This window comes from Ochotona princeps, chromosome 25, assembly GCF_030435755.1.
Source record: "Ochotona princeps isolate mOchPri1 chromosome 25, mOchPri1.hap1, whole genome shotgun sequence".
NCBI classification, from domain to species: domain Eukaryota; kingdom Metazoa; phylum Chordata; class Mammalia; order Lagomorpha; family Ochotonidae; genus Ochotona; species Ochotona princeps.
In genome coordinates this window covers 4,626,988-4,642,594 of record NC_080856.1, presented here as the reverse complement: position 1 = coordinate 4,642,594, position 15,607 = coordinate 4,626,988, and the positions used below count along the sequence as shown (strand labels likewise).

At 46.4% G+C, this 15,607-nt stretch overlaps 1 protein-coding gene across 1 annotated transcript in view; it reads left to right on the top strand.

Moving 5' to 3' along the window:
• The window catches only part of SND1 (staphylococcal nuclease and tudor domain containing 1), a 383,215-nt gene that overhangs the window by 33,218 nt on the left and 334,390 nt on the right, over positions 1–15,607 (top strand). Inside the window, exons 3-9 of the mRNA XM_004592504.4 lie at positions 1,551–1,671; positions 4,921–4,999; positions 7,715–7,875; positions 8,579–8,670; positions 9,283–9,441; positions 12,009–12,115; positions 15,004–15,094. Coding sequence (XP_004592561.2) covers positions 1,551–1,671; positions 4,921–4,999; positions 7,715–7,875; positions 8,579–8,670; positions 9,283–9,441; positions 12,009–12,115; positions 15,004–15,094 — 810 coding nt within the window. The remainder of the gene's footprint in view (positions 1–1,550; positions 1,672–4,920; positions 5,000–7,714; positions 7,876–8,578; positions 8,671–9,282; positions 9,442–12,008; positions 12,116–15,003; positions 15,095–15,607) is intronic.

The window sequence follows — 15,607 nt, the reverse complement described above, 5'->3', positions numbered from 1 at the left end:
TCACTCCCCAACTCACCCTTAACAACCTGGGCTGGTGCAGGTCAAAGTCTTGAGCTGAGAACTCTGCGCGGGGACTGAACTCATCATCCACTGCCTGCCTGGTGTATTCGCTGGGGTCTGGACTGCAAGTGAAGTAGCTGGGACTTGAACCAGCTGGCCTTGCAAGCTGTGGTATGATGTGTTGAGCCACTAGGCCCGCCCTGATCATTGAGGTCATTTATCAGTCATTAGATTCTTTGGTGATTGAGAACTTGGTTTTAAGCAGCAAGCGAGGGGGTAGAAATGAGTCACAACAATAAGATGAACTTCTGTGTCACTGGATAATGGGCTTTTTGGAATGTGAATGCTTTGCAGAGAGGATGAGACATCAGGGGAGGCCGAGAGTGCGAGCCCTGACCTACCTGCTCCTAGGTGTCACAGGGCAGCTGCCGTTCAGAGTTGTTGGTGGACTTGCCTCCTTTTGACTGCTGTTTTCTGGGAAATCGTGGGGTTATTTTTCTCCTAGAAAGCTTGTTGGTAGCCCCCGGGAATCGTTTCATAACTGGAAAAAGTTAGCAGGGGCTTCCTTTTCGTGTTTCTGGCTTACTATTTTGGCTTCCCCATACACATCCTTAGTTCAGAACTTGAAGAGACCCCGACGGTCAGGTGTGCTTGTTTAGTGAGAGGGGTGCACCTTGTGTGCTTGCATTCTCTCTTGGCACATGAGCTCCTATTGAATTTATGTTGCTTGAACTCTTACCCCTTCCTGTTGTTGTTCCAAGGAAACTTGGGGTGCTGAGCCAGCTCCAGATTTATAAATACAAATGGCACTGTGATGGAGCTGCTTTGTCCAAAGCATCCTAGGAAGTGGTGGGGTGGAAAAGTGTAACTCCTCCCTGTGCCTATGGCTTGAATTGGTGAAAAGAATCCTTTGTCAAGGCCATGTATTTTCAGGGGCTGTAACTGTGCGGTCTAAGAAAGTCTTCAAGCTAGAGCAGCAGCAGGAGATACTGTGGGAATGCCTTTTTATCTCTAGCTGTGCTGGAAAGGTGGTAGGAGTGAAGTAAGACTGGGCATTCACTCAGGTAGTAATAATACCAAAACTTACTCTAATGCTTCTAGCTTACCATTCAGTGAAAGTAAACTGAAAGTGGCAAACAAATAGAGGTGCTAAGTGTTACTGATTGATGCCTTCCCTCTGCACTTCACTTCCCGTAGCAGGAAGTGGGTTGATACATAGATGGCACTTAGAGTAGGAACTGGCTCATGGTAAATACTATCAAAGTGTTAGCAAACATTATTAACCAAGTAAGCTCTACCTCAGGACAGACACTGATGGAGGAAGCACTAATTCCAGTGTCTGGATAATTCTGGGGCATATTTTTGGGGGCTTGTGCTTGTTTAATCAGGTGACAGAGGCTCCTTTTTGCTTGGTTTTGACTAAGCCCCTGAAGCTTAAGGTTGGTGTTGGTAAGTAGTTCACATTATCAATAGTGTGAAGTTGCTTGCAAGCTGCGTGGGGTTGGGGAGCAGGCAGTTCTCATGTGGTCATTTGGCCTTTTGTCTTTCAGCCCTGGGCTTTTCCTGCCCGAGAGTTTCTGCGGAAGAAGCTGATTGGAAAGGAAGTCTGTTTCACGATAGAAAACAAGACTCCTCAGGGCCGCGAGTATGGCATGATCTACCTTGGGAAAGGTGAGCTACAAGGAGGATTGAGTCTCACAAGTTCCTTCTGAGATCAGCTTTCATGTGCTAGAAGACCATTGCGGGCCCTGGTTGAGGCATGTCTGGAGCACTCGCTGTGTATGAAGCTAGAAGCACTTTGGCTACCTCGTTGCCTAGGAATGCACCCAGACCCCTGTGCATTCACTTGCGTGCCCCTCTCTTTGCTTGCTGTAGGTGTACATAGTCCAGTGTAGCATAGGCCTCGTATTGAGGCCATCAGCTTGTGAAACGCAATGGCTCTGTGTTTCTAGGTCAGAGTGCTAATTGAATTCCTATAGATTTCCTATTACATCTTCTCTTCCCCTTATTTATCTTGCTGCCTTTCTTCTCCTTCTAGGGACTCTTTAAGGAAGATTTGTTTTTTTCCCAGCTCCGTGTTTTGTATTAGAATGGAAGCAACATTGTCTTTGAAGTGAGGTAGATGCTGGTTAAAAATTGGGCATTCCTGTTTTCTACCTTTATTGTATTCTGTATTCCTCTAAGCCCTGGGTTTTTCATTTTTGAGTTGTTGGACAGTTTAGAAAGATAGTATATGCAAAACACCTAGTTCTGGCGTAGACTTTGTGCTAAATGTGTGTGTGTGTGTGTGTGTGTGTGTGTGTGTTCATGCACAGTTATAATTACGTTGGGTCATTCTCTGCTGGATTGACAAGTGGACCAGCTAGAACTCGAACCAGTTCCCGCATGGGGTGCTGATGCTTTAAGCAGCAGCTTAGCCCTCTGTGTCACACTGTCAGCTCCCCCGTGTTAATGTATTTTCATGGAAATCATGAAATCCACGCCTAGGTTTTTGATATTACCCATTTCCATGAACTTTCTGAAGACCTGTCATGTAGTAGGAAATAAGTACTTAAACATTATTATTGAGTGTAACCAGTTATTATACTGTCTTAAAAATACAGGTGCTAAAGCATTTCATTACCTAAAGCATTTCAATTCCATCAGCACTAGTTAATCTTCTGTTCCCCACAAGAGGTAATTGCAGAGCACGAATGATTGCAGATACAGGTATCTGTATGAAGAGACCATCTCTAGGAGTTCATTTTGTCTTTAGCCAAAATAGCCAACTTGCTGATAAGGGAAGCTGACATTTTAAATTATCCTTAAAGATGTTGTATAAGACATCTGTTTCTTAAACAGACTCAAATTACAAACTGATACAGTTTAATCTGTTAACACTAATATGCCAAAATAAAAATTGCCACAGTTTAATCAATAAATACCTACTGAAAGAAAGATTGAAATTACCTGCTGTTGAATGTTTTCACTCCAAGTATCTATACAGATAGAGAATGAGAGGTAAAGATAGAAAATCTTCTGCCCACTGTTTCACTTCCCAGATTGCTACAACAGCCAGGGCTTGCCAGGCTGAAGCCAGAAGCTGGGCCTCAAATGGTTGCAGGGGCCCAAGCAGTTGGGCCCTTTGCAGCTTTCCTGGGAACATTAGCAGGGAGCTGAATTGGAAGTGGAGCAGCTGGGACTAGCACTGGCATCCAGATGAGATCTGGCCCGCAGATGGAGGCTTAGCTCGCTATGCCACCATGCTGGCCCCCACTCCAAGCATCCTAACCAAATGTGTGTGTGATGGAAGGATGTTACTTGAGTTTTTAAATTTTTATTTTACTTAAACGTCCCTGATTGCCAGTTCAAACAACAGTGGTTTAGATAATTAGTATGCATGCATTTATTTTATTTTATTGCTATCTTTATATTGGTGGGAGTGATAGAAATTGTGACCCATTTTCTGAGGTTTTCAAAATTAATTGCCATAAAGACTGTTTTCAAATTGTGGCTCAAACATAATGAGAACCTTGACCTTCAGATTCTGTCCACTAATATCTTCTCCACTAACTTTAACTTTGTTGTCTCCTTCTGAAGGAACATTCATTCAGAACTCACTTTCTACAATTGAGCCATTTCTGAGTCCTCTGTGCCAAGAAAGCATTGAGAGCTTTTGGGCACACTGTTGCTTGGCTGGTTTCTGTGGCTACTCACCAGTTTGAACCTGAATTTCATTCTTGTCACTGCTTGACCTCTTGGTACATCATCGGTCATCTTGTCCTTTGGTTTTGAATCCTTGCTTTTGATTTGCCACTCTTTGGGTTCCTGTTGCTACGAAACTATCAATGCTGCATTTACTAATGTGATCTTGCTGACCTGAGCAGTGCCTTCAGTGTGAAATGTCCAGAGCCTCAGAATTGGACTGCTCTTTGCATCTTCTAATTGGCCCCTGCGGAAATGACCTGTGCTAGTGGGGAGGCAGACGAATTGAGCCTGGGAGTGGTTTCTGTACCTGCTGCTGCCTGCAGAAGTCACTGTGCAGTGTGCTGAATATAAATCTTAGGGAATTTATTCTGTGTTGACAGTGCCTATCAGCTTCTGCTGTGTTTCTGTTTCTCGAAGAGCTTGTTCTGTGCCATTTTAAAGATTTTTGTACGGTGATTCCCTCATAGATGCCTTACTTTGCCGTTTGGGCTGACAAGTATAGATTTCAGAGCCTGCACGGAGCCTGGAAGCCTTTTAGGTAGCGTGGATGTGCAATTAGTGATTGAAGTGCTTGGCTAGAACCTGCATCAGAATGAGGTTTCACCTTTACACTCGATTTTGTGGCCTTGAATGGCTGCTGCATGAGGGATTAGAGACCTGGACACTGGGCTCCCCATGTCTCAGAACTGTAGCAGCGCTCAGGCCAGCGTGGACAAGAGGTGGGCTTGGTGGTGTGACCCATGAGAGACAATGTGCCTGCCAGGCTACACGGGGAGTTGGTGATTTGCACGAGCTGTTGTGTTCTCACCAGAACCCATCAGATAAGCGCTCTCCCCACTCTAAAGGTGAGGTAGCCTAGAGCACTGGGAGATTTTGTCAGAGCTGTTCCAGAAGCCAAGTTGGATCTCAGCTCCAGGCCTCTCCTCCTGTGGTAGCTGCTGCCCGCTGCCCTCTGCTGCCTACCTCTGGAGTTTGTCTTGCTGGTCAGTCTCCCTTGGTCCCTGGGATTGCCTTCAGCCTGAGACATTCGGGAAATTGTGAAGGCCTGAGAAGGCTGATGGACTGACGAGGCCGAGAGCTCTGTGGTGCGGGAGAAGAGGCTTTCGAATGCGTGCTGCGCCCGCTGCCATGCTCTCCGTTTCCCCGGTGTTCTCACTCTCCTTCAAGAGCTAAGTGTGAAAAGTGGTTCCATTGGAGTTTTAATGCATGGAATTCCCTTTTTATTCTCCTTAGACACCAACGGGGAGAACATTGCCGAGTCGCTAGTTGCAGATGGCTTGGCTGCCCGCAGAGAAGGCGTGAGAGCTAACACGTGAGTACCCGTTACTCTTTGTGCCACTGACACATACAGCATGCTCAAGCTTACAAGAATTGAGTCTCAGTAGGATGGCTTGCAGCTATCCGAGAAGTGATGTACTGTGTTAGTAATTTAGAGGCCATAGCTGACTGCAACAGTTTAACCTCTGATAAGTGATTTGCTATGTTAGTAATTTAGAGGCCATAACTATACGGTTTAAATCATTACATCCTTGTTAGGTTATCTGACTGTTGTTGAAAAAGCTTGAGATAAATGTTTACATGAGCTACACCAATGAAGAGCGTGAGTAAAGAAAAAAAATACACCTGTTGTTTTTCTGCGATCACAGACTGGGGCGCTGGGTCTCGCCACCTACTTCCCACAACCTTTCTGACTGCACGTAGACCATTGCCCGATGCTATAATTGAGGGTGTGCAGTTATGTTGATTGAAGCTAATTGTTTTATGTAGTCTATTTGGAGGCATGTCAAAGTTCTACTTTAAGGACAGTTACTGGTATGATTACTGTTGTAGTGCTTTCTGGGAATGCATTTTGCAAACAGAATGAACAATCATAGTTAAAGAAAAAAACAAAATACCACAGCAATATTGTATGGACTATCTCAACTGCAATATCTCCCCTGGGGATTCAGTATCTCTTTTCTTCCAAGCTGCTCTGACTTTTGTCAGTTTTGTATTTTGCTTCTATCTCTTATGCTACATTCTTCAGTTAGTTCTGGTCTTGAATTTGGATTTCTGAGAATGGGCTTGTCTTCAGGACAGGTACTGAACATTTTTGACATAAAAAGTATAGGTCATGGGCCCAGGCAGGTGATCAGGCTAATCCTGTGCCTATGGCACTGCATTCTGTATGGGCATCAGTTCAAGTCCTCGCTGTTCCACTTCCAATCCAGCTTTCTTCTATTGGCCTGGGAAAGCAATGGACCAAGGCCCAAGTGCTTGGGTCCCTGCACCCATGTGGGAGACCCTGGAGAAGCTTCTGACTCCTGGCTTAGTCTGGCCCAGCTCTGGCCATTGCAGCCATTTGGAGAGTGAAGGAGCGGATGGAAGATCTTTCTCTGTTTTTCCCTCTCTCTCTCTCCAGAACTTTTTCCAGTAAAAATAAATACATTTTTAAAAAAAGAGAAAAAGAAGTGTAGGCCATCCCCGCTGGAAAGCCCAACCGGTGAGATGGTTGGGTGTTGCACCTGTGATCCGGCTCCCCCTGCAGTGCCTGGGAAAGCAGTGGAGGACGGTCCAGGTGCTGGGGCCCTGCACCATGTGGGAGATCTAGAAGAAGCTCTGGGGTCTTGGCTTCAGCCTGGCCCCAGCCTGGCCCCACCCTGGCCCCAGCCTGGCCCCAACCTGGCCCCATCCTGGCTTGGAGGCCATGGGGAGTGAAGCAGCAGATAGAGGACTCCTCTGATTCTGTGACTGTTTCAGATGAACAAAATGTATCTTTAAGAAAAGATAAGAGGGAAGCAGCTTATGCGATCAGCCATTGACGGCACCAGCTGTTAGAGACTGTACAACAGAAGGGTTTTGCAGCTAGTTCATTGCTCCCTTTAGCTCAGATACAAGAGAAAGGAGCTATTTCCAGCCTTTCAAAAGTAAAACTTGTTCTGGTTTATGGCTTTTTGGGTGCTCTAGTGTGTGGCTTGGTTTTCTGTTTGAAGGAGGAGGCTTCTGTTTTCAGCTTGGCCTGTGATTACTTGGCCTTATTTGTCCTGAACATAGAAGTAGTTTGGGTTGACATTAGCTGTGATGGCAGTGTGCATTCTGTGTTTCCTAGCCTTGCTTCATAGACAGAGAGAATAAGGGGACCCATAGGCCACTCTGTCCCACACGGTGCGCAGCTGAGCTGTGCCTAGGTGCCAGTTACGAATGTGAGCTGGTTACATGAAGTGTCACTGCCTGGGGCGGCTCCCCTCTGAGTCACTAAGCTCTTCTCTTCTAATCACTGATAATAGCAGTAGCTAGATGTGTGCTCCCTAGATCGTCCAACTTAATGCTCTTAAAATTTAATCTGTTGGGTTTGGCAGCGTGGCCTAGTGGCTAAGGTCCTCACCTTGATCCCATGTGGCTGCTGGTTCTAATCCCGGCAGCTCCACTTCCTCTCTGTCTCTCCCCTCTCAGTAGGCCTGACTTTGTAATAAAAATAAAATAAATCTTTAAAAAAAAAATTTAATCTGTTGGTTGAAGGAGTAAGTCTGGAAACCAGAAATTGGATGTGTGTTGATTGGTTACAGAGTTGGGTCTTGGCCTTAGTATGACAGCACAAGTTTTTATCCCTGCATGGGGAGATGAAGCTGAGGACAGTGTGCAAGAGTCTCATGCCAGAGGTCCGTAACATGGCCCTGCGGGTTAGGCCACTGAGTGGGAGTCCATCCTGAATGCCAGTTCCAGGCTGGGGTAGACACCCCACTTGTGCTCAGGTTCCCTGCTAGTGGGGCTGGACAAACAGCAGAAGGTGGCTCAAGTGCTGAACCGCCTTCTGCCTGTGTGCTCGGACGTGGAAGTTTCTAGCTCTTGGCTTCATCCTGGTCTCCATTCTGCTGTTGGAGCAATGGAGGGAGTGAATCAGCTGATAGCTCTCTCACTATTTCTGTCTCTCACCCTCACTTTCAGTGTGACTCTGTTTCAAATAAATAAATACATCTTTAAAAACACTACAAGCCTCAGGTGATTTTGCGTACACACCGGACACACCTGTTTCTTTTTCACATTCCAGTCCTGAGCAGAGCCGGCTTGCAGAATGTGAGGAACAAGCCAAGGCGGCTAAGAAAGGGATGTGGAGTGAGGGCAGTGGTGCCCACACCATCCGGGACCTCAAGTACACCATCGAGAACCCGAGGCACTTTGTGGATGCCCACCACCAGAAACCTGTCAACGGTGAGACCCGCAGTTAGACACGGCTCTGGTTCCAGGCATTTCTGTTTGTTCTCTGGGCTTCTGAAGATCTGTCGAATCTGGTGGACTATTGTTTTTTTGTTTCTTTCTGTCTTTGTAAAACTTATTTTGCACCTGGGGAATGGGGGGTAAAAAGACAGCACCCTGTTGCTTTGGAAGTATATTTGGATTCAGTTCACATCCACTCTGTAAGACGCCCTTTGTAGAGGCGTGCCGTGCTGTCACGGTGAGTAAAATGGCTGCTACTTCACTCCTGGGGAGTGTCTGTTTTCTAAAAGCGGGAGTTAGAGGTGGAAACTTATATTCTGTTTGTATCTGAAGCGTTTCTGCCCCTGCTTTAAAAGCTTACATATTACATATAATCCTTTCCATTGCTGTGTTCCTGCTGACTTTTGCTGGGCTCCTTGTATGCAGATACACATCCCAGCCTAAGAGCAGAGCTTTGAAGTGAATGAGGTCCCCGCAGGAGCAGAAGTCAGCGAAGCAGGACCGATTTGTGTTATGGTTGTCTGTGCAAGAAACTATTCTGTCAGTACTCGTGGTCTGCCAGAGTTTCCGCATTTCCCCAAGAGAGCTTTCTCAGGGTTTTGGGGAAAGGTAGTGTGTTGAATGAAGCTTCACTGGGCATTGTTTATCCCTGGTGAGACCTCTGCTAATGACTCAGGTTGTTTGTTCTGTCCCACAGCTATCATCGAGCATGTGCGGGATGGCAGTGTGGTCAGGGCCCTGCTCCTGCCAGATTACTACCTGGTCACAGTCATGCTGTCGGGGATCAAGGTCAGATCACGGCCTGGGCTGTGGGCGGGGTGGAGGGTTATGAAAGTTCAGTGTTGGGTGGCTACTGCTTGGGGACATGAGAGCTGTCTGTACCTATTGTGAGCTATTGACACAGAACAGAGGAATTTATACTCATTTTGACTAAAAACTTTCAGCGGGACAATTCTAATTGGATCAGAGAGCTTTGACTTTCTGTTTTTGCTTTTAAAACACTATTGTCTAGAATGGACCATCTTGAGGATGTTTCCCCTGGAAGAAGGGAGTTGAGCAACTCTGAATGTGCCTTCTTGTAATGTAGTTACTTATACGTACATATGATGTTTAAAATACACATATATTTTAAAAGTAGAAATTAAAAGCTAACTACGAGAAAATCTATTCTTGCTGTTAGTAATTGGGCAGGTTCAACTATATTATTAAGTCGTTTTCCCCACAATGAGGCGAATTGTATTTGTTGTTACCAGGAAGGCTCAGGTGATAGTTCAGTTTTGTTAGTGTTTCTAGAATAGGCCTTGAGTCTGGCTGCGTGGTGGTGTGCATTTAGAAGGCTCAGTCTCGCTGCAAACGCCCAGCCTCCGCAGCCTCTCACTCACCTGCTTCATTGTGCTTCAGTGCCCAACGTTTCGGCGGGAAGCAGATGGCAGCGAGACCCCGGAGCCCTTTGCTGCGGAAGCCAAATTCTTTACAGAGTCGCGACTGCTTCAGAGAGACGTTCAGATCATTCTGGAGAGCTGCCACAACCAGAACATTCTGGGTACCATCCTTCACCCGGTGAGTGTGCCTGGACACCTGCATGCCTGGGCACCCGCATGCCTGGGCACCTGCATGACAGGGGGTGGGGTGGGGAGGGGAGTAAGAGAAGGAATTTATATTACAGAACTGGACAGACCAGTGCAACTTGTCACCTTTAGGAAATTAGTCACAAATGTAATTGGGCTGCTAAGAGAAAGAGGAACTTGGGTTTCCAAGTGTGGGGTCCTGGAGGCTGCCCATAGATCATGGTCTGCAGCTTCCTCAAAGTGCAACTTCAGAGCAGGTTGTGGAGGTTTGTGAGTTAATCTGGGTGTTCGCTAGCCTGAATATTGGAGCATTAGTAAGGACAAAGTTTTTTTCCTTCTTTAAAAGATTTTTAATTTGTTTGAAAAGCTGGTTATATGGGTCAGTGAGGTCCTCTAGCCTGTGGCACCTGCATCTCAGATGGCTCCTGACTTGTCCTTCAGCCACTCCATGTCCCATCCAGCTCCCCGCTCGGTGCCTGGGAAAGCAGGGGAGACTAGTCCGAAGCCTTGGCACCCTGAACCTGCGTGGCAGACCCAGAAGAAGCTTCTGGCTTCACCTGCTGCAGCCAGCTGGGGAGTGAGCCAGCGGATGCAGATCTCTCTCTCTATAAAGTTTGCCTTTCAGTACTAAATCTGAAAAAGAGAGAGAGAGAGAGAGAGAAAGAAAGGTAGTTCTATAGAGAGGGAGAGACAGACCTTTCACGGGTGGATTTGCTCCCCAAATGACTGCAGTGGCTGGGACTATGCTAAGCTAAAGCCAGGAACTAAGAATTTCTGCTTGGTCTTGCACGTGCGTAGGGACTTGGGCAGAGATGCTTCGCCCATCCTCTTCTGCTTTGCGAGGCACCTTCACAGGGAGCTGAATCAAAGGTAGAACAGCCAGGACTTGAACTGGTAACCATCATGGCGTGGCAGCATCACAGGCAGAGGTTTAACACACTGCGCCACAGCACCTGCTCCCTGACAAAAGATCTATATGGAAAAATTATTTAGTATATTTCAGGCCTTAACTGGTTGTGTCCTAACTCTGATTTCAATTGGAAATTGATTTCTCACAATTTGACTAGATGGGAGTTTTGCCGTATTGTACCGTTACAGTTAAACTTCAGTCAGAAATAGCATTGTATTGTGGCCCTTTAGTTTAAATGGATTTCCATTACTGTAATCTACATCGATACAGAGTTAAACTACTGTTACTTATTGAGCTGCTAATTTTTCCTTGCTGGCAGTTGTGCAGGGCTGGGAAACTCGGTTTGGAGTGTGCCAAGGTCATGTCTGTTTTTTAGGAGTACTGTCTGGCCATGCTCTGCCAATGGCTGTGTCACAGTGGAGTATGAATTGTCATTCATTGGACAAAATATAGCTCCTGTAATTCCCAACTCAGCTTTCCACGCATGAAACGGCTAGGAAGTGCTGATCTCAGGGAAGGGAAGAAAGAGGTGTAATCTCTACCGAAGATTAACATCCTTCTGTGTCCACAGGAAGAGCTATTGAAATGCCAATTGCATTCAGTGCCACTAATATGTGTCCTGCTGCTAAGGAGAGATGCCGTGCTGGGTGTTGTGGGGAGGGGAAGCCCAGGCTGCCGGACCCCTCCCAGCATGGCAGTGGTTCCTTAATGACAGAAAGTGCCATTCTCAAAAATGAATGGTGTTGTAGAGCTGCAGCTTAAGCCACTGTTTGTCATGCCCAAGTCCCATATTGGAGCTTCCATGATCCTGTTCCCTACTGATTCACCTTGGACAGCTGTGGAAAACGGCCCAGAGATTTGGTGTGTCTGCACTCCCATGGGAGACTTGGAAGAGGCTCCTGCCCCTGCTTTTAGCCTGGCCCAGCCCCAGTGGGTGCTGCTTCCAGATCCGGCTGATTGTAGCCGTGTGGGGAGTGAGCCAGTGAAAAGAAGATCTCCCTCTCTGTGTCCTTTTCCCTTTTCTTTTACTTTTCCTTCCTTCTCCTTCTCTATCTGGAAGGCAGAGAGAGAGAGAGAGAGAGAGAGAGAGAAAGAGAGAGAGAAAGAGAGATTGATTTCCCCCCTGGTGGTTCATTCTCCAAGTGGCTGCACGGATTGAGGCTGGGCCGTGCCAGAGTCAGGAGCCTGGAACTCACATGGGTCTCACGGGGTCGCAGCAGCCTAAGTAGTGACACTATCATCTTAGTGGGACGCTGGATCAAAAGTAGAGCAGCCCACTTCTGATCCAGCTCCCTGGTAGTGGCCTGAGAAGGAGCAGAGGGCTCCTGCGTGTACATGGAGCCCCAGGGAAGTTCCTGGCTGCCAGCACAGGCCGTGGAGGCCACTGGGGAATGAACCAGGGGCAGAAGGCTTTTCTCTCTGTTTCTCCCTGACTCTGTAACTCCTTGAAGGCAGACCTTGACCCAATCCTCATGGTGGCATATCCTGTTGCGGCATAATGCCAGCCCTGTGCCTACTCTTCAAATAAAATAATTCTACATAACAAGAATGAGCTGTCTAGCAGTATTAATTGTGTCACGTTCAGGAGAATGGGGTCTCCAGCCAAGCTTCTCATCCATGCCTGTTGGCTCTTATCCCTCGGCTTTCAGAACGGCAACATCACGGAGCTGCTCCTGAAGGAAGGTTTTGCCCGCTGTGTGGATTGGTCGATTGCAGTTTACACTCGAGGTGCAGAAAAGCTGAGGGCAGCTGAGAGGTAAGCTCCTTCAGCAGATTTCCAGCAGAAAAATCTTGTGAAGAGAAGGAAATCTGATCTCGCCCAACGCAGTCAGTATCTGTTTTTTTCCTCCTCGTGAAAGACTGAGGAAATTGCAGAAGTGACGGTGTCATACAGCAGTAGCTTTGTCCTTAGGCTCAGGCTCACTCAGCGCTGGGTACGAAGGGCTGACATTTGCATTGAGACAGTATTCATTGATTGATTGAATGTTTTTTGGATTTCTATTTGAAAGGCAGGCAGGGAGAGCTAGAGAGGACTCTCCGTGTGCTGGCTTCTCCCCCAGGGCTTCAAGTACACTAGGCCCTCCTGGATCCAGGAGCCAGGTCCCTGCCTGGGCTTGGCTTCTGGGGTCTGCAGGAGGCCGGAGCTAGGGAGTGGTGCTAGAAGTCAAACCCAGGGACTTGGGTGCTCGGTATAGATCCCCCAAGAAACATCTCAACACCTGCTCCTGCTGTGATTTTTCAAGCCCTTCTTTTAAGTTTGTATGGAATGAAATAAGCATGAGAATCATTTCAGAAGGACAAGATTCTAATCATTACTCATAAACAGGCATGCGAGAGTGTGGTAGTAAGGCAAGAGCTTGCAGATGCTAAACCAACCTGATGGTCTAGGCCTGACACAAAATAGTCTTTTCTTCCCCAAATTTTTGTTCCTTCTCTCACTCTTTCACACATATGGAATCAGAATCATTCCTGTAATGATAAATATGTACATGTAGTTTGACCAACATGAGATTTACTGTTTGTATTTTTGACTTTCTTGTGATGTTTATGGCTTGATAAACAATAAAGTAGTGGTTTTCCACAAAAGTGAATGTGAGGGCCCGGCAGCGTGGCCTAGCGGCTAAAGTCCTCTCCTTGAACGCCCCGGGATCCCATATGGGCACCGGTTCTAATCCCGGCTGCTCCACTTCCCATCCAGCTCCTTGCTTGTGGCCTGGGAAAGCAGTCGAGGACGGCCCAAAGCCGTGGGACCCTGCACCGGCATGGGAGACCCGGAGGAGCTCCTGGCTCCTGGCTTTGGATTGGCGCAGCGCCGGCCGTTGCAGTCACTTGAGGAGTGAATCATCAGACGGAGGATCTTCCTCTCTGTCTCCTCCTCCTCTCTGTATATCTGACTTTCCAATAAAAATAAACAAATCTAAAAATAAAAAAGTGACCGCAAGCATCGCAGTGACCCGGCGCTGTCTGAGGTATTCAGGTAGGGTGATTTTAGGTGTAGGTAAAGCTCCTTCCTTGAGCAGGGTTGCCGGAACACAACACCTTGGGCAGTGAAAGTGGGGGAACTTGGAAGGCTGAGTCCCCGGAGGTCAGCTGCCGCAGAGGGGCCACTGCCGTGGGGCTCCTTGCAGCCTCAAGCCTGTCATGTCCGTGTCTTCACAGCCACGTAGAAAATAGCAACCGAAATGGGATAACTAGTGCTTGCTCCTTTTGCAAGCCTATGTACATGTAAGCAGAAACACTCCCAGTTTTTATAGAACTGGATCTTTAACCAGGGTCATTTGCTTTGCCATGATCGAGAAGTACATTGTCTGTTTTTCCAAACCACTGTGGTTGTGTATTTATTTTTTAAAACCATTTTAAACTAGAAAGTAATAGCACTCTTAAGAGATGCAATGTTACCAATACTTTCAATTATTATGTGGTGTTTTGGTTCTGCTTTTTAAAGTTCAGGAAGTCCTGTTGAGTTCCTTAATATTCGAAATTATTTTTGTTGATACTATTTTCCTGCATTCTTTAAGTTCCTGCCTGTGTCTGAAGAAAGTAAGTACAATTCAAGTGTTATTTCCATGTTTTCTAACACCTGTAGCAGATTTTATGCATTCTTTGGAGAGTACTTATTGAAATAGGTGAGATTGGCAGCAATTCGGAACTGTTGAACTATCAAAACTGCATGAGCAGGACCCTCGGAGCATGCCCCACGTCGGGGACCCGGGATGGGTGGGAGGCTGCGTGGGGCTTCTCCCTTTATCTCCCCCCTTACCCCGGATACAGAAAAAAAAATAATATTAATGTGGAAACAATGGTCTTACCCACTTTCCTGTAGCCCTTGACCCTTTGTGCCCTAATCAACTATGTAAAGATTACCAAAATAAAATAATAATAACAATAATAATAATAAAACCGGGCTTAGATCAGGGAATGCTGACCCCGTCACAGTGGTGTGTGAGTCGCCTGCTGTTGTGCGTGCTGTGTTTGAGTCACCTGTATTGAAGTGTTTGTGTATCTTAGGACTGCTACATCCTGCCCTTTTTTTTTTTTTAACTCATTTTAATGCTTCTGTATTAACAAAACAAAAAGTTCCAGTACAGTTTTTTTTAGAAACATTAGCTCCTGCTCACGTATCTACTTATTTCTCAGTATTCTAAGTTTTTTTGTTTGTTAATCTATACACAGTCTACATTATTCTCAACGGAAGTAGCAAGTATCTACTTAGTGCGTTAAAATGCGTTTCTGGAAGCATAGTTGTTTATTTTAGTTGATGAACTTCTAAAAGGATTTAGTGCGTTTTGCAATTATCCTGTAGATGCTTGTTTGTAGGATGTGGCCGCAGAAAACAGTCTTATAATTGAAATGGAAATTGCAGACTTGCGCCTTTTAAAAATTTTTTGTCTAGTTATATGTTCTTACTTGATCTTCTCTGCCAAAGAGAATATTAATTTTGAATTGATCGGTAATTCAGATAATACTGGTTAAATCAGAGGCTAATGATCGGATTTGTGCTGTCCAGGCTCTGTGGGTCTCTGGTCTGGTTTTTCTCCTGGGTGTGTGTGCAGGTGCACGTAGGAGTCGGGCTGTGCTTCCTGCTGGCGGTGGCTGCAGATGGCATGGCTTTGGTCTGATCTCGCACCTCTGGTTTGTTGCCAGGTTTGCCAAGGAACGCAGGCTGAGAATATGGAGAGACTACGTAGCGCCCACTGCTAATTTGGACCAGAAGGATAAGCAGTTTGTTGCCAAGGTCAGTGATATCCTGCTTCTCAAAATGCTTCTTGACATGGAGAGCGGACATTGAGCTGCGATGAAGAGGCCATGGCCTGAAGCATTGGAAATGCTGCAGCTCTTGGCTCTTTCTCAGCAAACTCCCTGTGTGTGAGTGTACACGTTTCTGTGTGTGTGTGTGTGTGTGTGTGCGTGTGTGCGCGCGCGCACGCGCTTTCCCCTGTACTGTCTTTAGGGACTTCTCTTTCACTAATGGTGTTTTGAAATGGATTTCTTTGAGGGCAGCTATACTTTCTGAAATCCCTTCATTATATCAGGAATGCTGCAAAACTGCTTTTGTAGTTGCAGGCTTTGGTTTTGATATCTTGAATGACACACCTGTTGTTGTTCCTTCCTAATTAATCTTGCTTTTGCCAAGAGATGCTAGTTTTGACTGAAACAGTCACCTGTGTTTAGGCAGAGAAGCCACTAGGGGGCACTGTAAACCCGAAAAACCTGGAAACTTGAAATTTTGCAGTCTCCAAGGAATTGG